Source organism: Chrysochloris asiatica, unplaced genomic scaffold (genome assembly GCF_000296735.1).
Source record: "Chrysochloris asiatica unplaced genomic scaffold, ChrAsi1.0 scaffold00024, whole genome shotgun sequence".
Lineage (NCBI taxonomy): Eukaryota > Metazoa > Chordata > Mammalia > Afrosoricida > Chrysochloridae > Chrysochloris > Chrysochloris asiatica.
In genome coordinates, this window is record NW_006408542.1 from 22,717,689 (window position 1) to 22,724,510 (window position 6,822).

Genomic DNA, 6,822 nt, shown 5'->3' on the forward strand with positions numbered 1-6,822 from the left:
ACTCAACGGCACTTAACAACAACAACAATTAGAAAGAATGCCTAGATTACTCATTGAATTTAATGAACAATTAGTGATCAATCACTAATTTCATAGAAAATTACTTTTTAAATCTTTAAAAGTATGTTGTAGAGCATGTGCTGTTGTTGTTATATGCCATTGAGTTGGTTCCAATCCATAGTGACCCTGTATAGGGTTTCAGAGGAATGGCCAGTGAGCTTGAACTGCTGACATTGCAGTCCAGCACATTAAACCGTGGTGCCACACCAGGTATTTGAAACTTCCTTAAATAGATTGATACCTAATCTCTAGCACTGGGAATCATTCTTAATTTTAGCATGCTCACTGAGAACCACCTTACCATTCAGTCTGGAGAATGGCCCTTCCTGTGGTTTGTCTTTGGTGATAAGGAACATTAATGTCACTCTACTTCTGGAACTAAGGAGCTCTGGTAGCGTAGTGGTTATGAATCGGGCTGCTAACCTCAAGGTTGGCAGTTCAAAACTACCAGTTGTTCTGTGGGAGAAAGATGAGGCTTTCTGCCTCATAGTGTGCAGGATCCCTATGAATCGGAACCGAATCCACAGTTGTTGTTGTTATGTGCCGTGGAGTTGGTTTTGACTAATAGCAACCCTGTACAGGATTTCTGAGGTTGTAAATCTTTATGGGAACAGAAAGCCTCATCTTTCTCCCGTGAAGCAGCTGGTAGTTTCGAACTGCTGACTGTGAGGTTGGCAGCCCGATCCGTAACCACTTCGCTACCAGTGCTCCTTGCATCCATGGCACTAACAACAACTTCTGGAACTAGCCTAGGATGCAGGAATCAGGCTTGAATAGGTAGTCTGGGTGGCAGTTGACAATAGTCAACTTCAGCCCTGCATAACCTGGTCTGGCCTGTAGAAAATACAAGGAACTAGTACCTTTTTCTAGACTCCTGTTGTGGCGCAGTAAGATCAGCACTGGATTGCGAACCACAAGGTCAGTAGTTCAAACCCACCAGTTGCTCCTTGGAAACCCTACACAGGGTTGCTATGAGTTGGAACTGACGATGGCACTTAAAACAGCAGTGCCTTTTTCCTGTTCAGCAGTTGTTGGAGCAGAGACTTACTTGGCTATAGTCCTCCATCCAGACTTTGATTTACTATAGAGCCAGGCCATCTAAACCACAAGTAGCTCTGTGGGTACGCTTTTGTTTGCCTTTAAAGATTTTTCCTATGCTGATAATGTGGTTTGTTCCAGAAAATGTTTTTTCAGAATTTCCATAGAGGAAACGTTAAATGGGTTGAAGATGCCTTAAATTGTCATTTACATATACAATATCTTGATGGTGGTAGTGGGGCTTAAAATTTTTTAAATTATTTTAGTGAATCTATAAATACAAAGTTTTTTAAAGGTACTGTGTTCATATATTACTTATTGTTGTTGTCAAGTACCTTTGAGTCAGTTCTGATTCATGGAGACCCTGTATAGGGTTTCCAAGGAGCAAATGATGGGTTTGAACTGCCGACCTTGTGGTTCACAGTCCAGTACTGATTCTACAGCGCCACACCAGGAGTCCACATATTACTTAAGGTTGTTCATGTATTACTTACTTAGTTCAAATCATAGAGTATTCCTGTTTTTATTTGGCATTAGCTGACAGAGATGATGGTAGAGTCAGAGGCCGCCAGACTTGCTGTGCCTCCATTTGTTTCTGTTCTTGTATATAAAGATTGTATTAGCAGAGACTATTGGGGAATAAGAGGGATGATTGACAAGCAAATTATGGTGATTTCTGTTCCGTCCTATAGAGTCACTCTTAGCATTAACTCAACGGCAGTGGTTTGGTTTTTGGTTGCTAGGTTAAGGAGCCCTGGTGGTGAAGTTGTTAAGCACTCGACTGCTAACTGATAGGTCAGCAGTTTGAACTCACCAGCTGCTTCATGGAAGAAAGATGTGGCAGTCTGCTTCCCTAAAGATTTACAGCCTTGGAAACCGTGTGAGGTAGTTCTGCTCTGTCGTGGCGGTTCTCTCTGAGTTGGAATTCAACTTGAGGGTAATGGGTTGTTTTGGTTGGTTGTTAGATTTACAGTTAAAATCTGTCTTCTTACCTGTCTTGTATCCAGAAGAATATTCTGAATCGCTCATGAAAATGTGGTGATTGTTAATTGACAATTAGAGAATAGCTTTGCTTTGAAGAGAACTTTTATTTTAAACTCTCCCTCTCCTGCTTTTCACTAAATAATTGTGTGGTCTAGGTTGGAAAGGAAGGAAAGAAGAAATGTTGGTTTCAGTGTAAAAGAGACATACAGATTTAAGAAAATGTATATCTTACATGAAATATAAATTAATGGAATTTACTAAATTACTCACAAGTGACATTGTAAGCGAGGATTTTAAAATCTGTAATCTGTTAGAGAGGTCTAAAGCAGGTAGACTATTAGAAAACATTGAATGGAAAAAATAAATCTGTGTTCTAGATTACTTTGTATTTAGATTTCCTTGTATTTTTTGGAGTTAAAAATTACCATTAAGGATTATGCTAAATAATAGAAGGCCTTGGACTTGATAAGGAGTAAACAGTTGGATTAGAAAAATTATTATAGTTCAGACTACAATAGCATTGATCCTGTAGAAGCCATCTAAGCATTCTTAATTGCGCACCTTTTACAAGTCCCTCAGTTATTTACCAACCAAGTTTGTTATTATAGCTTTATATACTTCCAGTAAAATACTGAGTAAAGTAGTGTATAGGAAGAAAACGCCTATTTTAAAGGCTAGTAAATTTAGCATACAAAAATTGTTCAGTGTTCCAGTTGAATTACTATCTTATGAGTATATAGAGAGCAATCATTTATTTAAAAGATACATTAAGCAATAGTAATGTACCAATGTTGGCTCCTTAGCTGTAAAAAATATACAGTAGTAATGTCAGATATTGGAGTTCTGGTATGATGCTGTAGGATAAATGCTAGACTGTTAACCTCAAAGTTGGCAGTTTAGACTCACCAGCTGCTCTTTAGAACCCTATACAGGGTCACTATGAGTCAGAACCAATTTGGTAGCACTTAACAACAACAACAACAATGCATAAAAATTCCCTAGTTTGAAAATTTCAGTAAAAAATAGCCTCATTCATGGTGAATGTTGTATGCTGTGAAATTGATTCTGACTTATAGTGACCCTGTATGACAGAGTAGGACTGCCCCACAGGATCTCCTTGGCCAGAACCTTTATGGGAGCAGATCACCAGGTCTTTTCTCCTGTGGAGCCACTGTCGGGTTCAGACCTTCAACTGTCTAACCAAAAGCTGAGCACTTAAACCATTGCACCACCAGCATGCCTTTAAATCTCTTGATTCAGAGTAAATTCTCTGTATGCACACCTGCTATAAAAGTTAATTTCCATGTTTTGTGATTTTTTTTTAACAAGGTTAATTAGTGATTTTATAATGTAATATTCTGAACATTCAAAAGAAGCTAATTTGTAAATACATTATCATTTAAAAATATCCATGTATATAAATAATCCATCCTTGTAAACTAAATTTCCTCCTTTCCCCTTATTTCCAAGATAAAAACCAATGTATCTCTGTCTGAGATCCAGAAGACCCTAAAGCCTATTGGCCACAGTCTCACACATTGTAATTTTCTAACCCTTTCTTTTCTGTCTTTTGCTGACCAGGGTCCTTTGTTGTAAGCGTGGACTGGAACCGATAGTATATACAAATGGACATTGCAACATCCAGTCCTTATTGTCAGTTAGTATTTGTACTCATGAACTAGCAGGGGTCCAGGAAGAACCGAGACAGTGGGCTCTATGGGCTGTCCAGCCTCATGGTTTGTTATATAAGTCCTGAGTAATGTCTCATTACTGCCTACTGGACTGTCTAAACAGTGGTTTCTAACTGGCTAACACTGGCCAGGGACATTTTACTGAATGTTAGAATTAAGATGAACACTCACATGAGTTCTACTTTTCTGTGTGAAATATAACCTAACCAATATCCAATGTAAACCTGGTACTAGGGATCATTCTTTGTCAAATTTATTTTACAAAGTTTTAAGAGTAAGTATGAGAAGTCTGATTGTATGTATGGGATTTGTATTTAGACAATAATAAGTTTTCATTGGATTGCTTTTATAGATATTTCCAAACATTATAGTCAAAAAGCTACAATAGAGCATGAACTTCCAACAGCAACGCAGAAGCTAATAACCACTAATGACTGCATCCTGTCATCAGTAGTGGCGTTAACAAATGGAGCAGGAAAGGTAATTTTTCTCTGGTTTCTGTTGATACTAGATTTGTTTCTTAAATATGCTCTTTTATTTACTTATTTTTGAATGACATAGAATTACTTATTTTTAAATGACATTGGTCTGTTAGGAGATTTTGGCATATCAGGCTTTTATGTAAAATGAAGTTGTCTCTTTATTCCCTCCTTCCCCTAAACTTAAAATGATCTGGCCATGACGGCTGAGCAGTCATGGTGAGTGAGCAGATTACTAACAGTTTACATTTTAATGCAGCATTTGATGAAGTGAAGATTCTAGGTGGTCTCAAGAAGCGTCATTGTGGATGTCAAAGGCTTGACTTACAGAACATTGTGAAGATACAGCAAATTAGAAAAAAGAAAAATATGCTTAGACAAGCTCCATTAAGATTTGGTGGTCTTAGAAAGATTTTGTGGTCTTTTTCCTCCCCCTTTTTTTGGTTCGTTTGCTTGTGACACAAATGCTGCCTCTATTGTTTTATATCTTAGCAAGTACTTTTTAACATGTGTCTTTCATTGAGCTCTTAATTTTAGGTAATAATTGTTAGATCATTAAGCATTAAATTATTATCAACTAACCAAAGTACAGTTTAAAAAAATCACTCCTGCATATTTTTGTTTCAAATAGAAGTCTCATTTTCAGAGTGCATGCTCGTGTAATTGTCAGTACCTTTAATGATGGAGATTTCCACTGAAAATGATCCGTCATATGCAAACTTCCAATGATTGTATTCAGAATTACCATTTTTTGCACAAATAATGCGTACATTATGCATTTTTGCATACCACATGCTATTTTCATAAACTATATCAAATTATTTGAAGTGTTGCTAACTTCAATTTCAATTTTTTCCTGTCTAATATAGTTGATGTTGGTGACTGTTGACAGAAAGACCCTCACCAGTGTACCCTCGAGTTTTTTACACAGGGTTTCTAACAGGCTCAGAACAGTCCTGGCCAGTGGAGCGTACATGTTGCATAGAAACCAAATCTGGTGCATGTGAGACTTTGACCCCACTAAGAAATAGGGGCGTCCTGGTGTGGCACTGTGGATTAATGCGCCAGACTGCAAAGCTGTTTGAACTGCAAAGTCTATGGTTCAGGCTAACCAGCTCCTTCTTGGAAACCCTATACAGGGACACTATGGATCAGAACTAACTCAACAGCACTTAACAACAACAAAAACAAGAAACAGGAGTTCTGGTGTGGCGCTGTGGTTTAATGTGCTGGACTGAAAAGTTGGTTTGAACCTCAAGATTGGCATTTCAAGCTCACCAGCCGCTCCTTGGAAACAGGGTCGCTATGGATCAGAACTGATTCGACGGCACTTAACAACAACAAGAAACAAGCAGGGGTGCCCTGCTCAAAGATGGTGACCAACTCTGCTGCTGTGAATGTGTATCAGTCACCATGTTGAGTGTTTCCCTACCTGTTTCCTGTCGTTTTGTTAAGTGCCATCGAGTCGGTTCCGATTCATAGTGACTCTATAGGTTGTTGTTGTTAAGTGCTGTTGAGTTGGTTCTGACCCATAGTGACACTGTGTAGGGTTTGACCCTGCAGTTAGCAATCCATTGTTTATTCTACAGCACCACACCAGGACTCCTTCTCCATGAAACAGTACACACTGTTGGTCATGATTGAAATGTTCTGAATGGATTCAAACCCTGTTCTGAAATATCCCCTTTTCTGGTAAGATTTCTTCTCTATAAACCAGTCACTTTTTCTGCCTCAGAAACAGGCTAGCCTGGCCCCAACCCAGGAGGTGCACTGGTCTACCCACCCTAAACTGGAGTGTCCACTCAGGTGGGCAAGGCTAATAAGCCACAGTGGTATACACTCCACCCTACTTTCTGGCTGGCTGACCATCTTTGCCGACACTATGGGGTGAGCATGAGAGTTGTAGTCACAGAGGGGTTGCACGTCCTTTGCTCAAATGAAATGCATTTGACTGGCCTCCCAGGGGCCCAGTAAGGCCAAGCCATTGTGCACCTAAATTCACACAGTTCTGCTGTCCACTTCATATGGGGTGGCTCCTTGGTCACACGCAGATAACAGCCCAAATTCACTTTGGGACCTCCAGCTGTGGCAGCCCTGTGTGACCCTCTGCCTATTCTCCAGCACAGTGGACCTCAACACAGATCAGCTACAAGGAACTCTTTCACTCTTAGGCCTAGGGGCGACCTGACCCAAAGCAAACTCAGTTTAAATGGTTGATTTTCCAGTTACTGACATACTAACCATCTCGATCCATGACTTCTCTTGACCATGCCTTATACCTTTATTAGGCAAATGTGATCAAAAGTAACATTTTCATATTGTTGAATGTGCATGAATGATACCAGAAGTCACTTTTAGAAATGTTACAAAATGTGAGGTGTATGCATGGGCGTGCTATGCCAGGGCTTTTCAACATGGTTTTGACCTTCCTGCCTGTTACGTGCGTGTGTGTGTGTGTGCGCGTGTGTATGTGCGCACACGCACGCGTAATCTACGTTGGCATGTTAGTCTCTCAATTATTTCAGCAAACTTAAAGTAATTTCTTAAGGAACGCTGATCTCTGTATATAT

At 39.5% G+C, this 6,822-nt stretch overlaps 1 protein-coding gene across 3 annotated transcripts in view; it reads left to right on the forward strand.

Annotated features, from left to right (window-relative positions):
* Positions 1-6,822, forward strand: part of PPP1R21 (protein phosphatase 1, regulatory subunit 21) — a 113,973-nt gene that overhangs the window by 66,769 nt on the left and 40,382 nt on the right. For all 3 annotated transcript variants that reach the window (XM_006839438.1, XM_006839436.1, XM_006839437.1), the window contains exon 14: positions 4,126-4,253. In XM_006839438.1, coding sequence (XP_006839501.1) covers positions 4,126-4,253 — 128 coding nt within the window. The remainder of the gene's footprint in view (positions 1-4,125; positions 4,254-6,822) is intronic.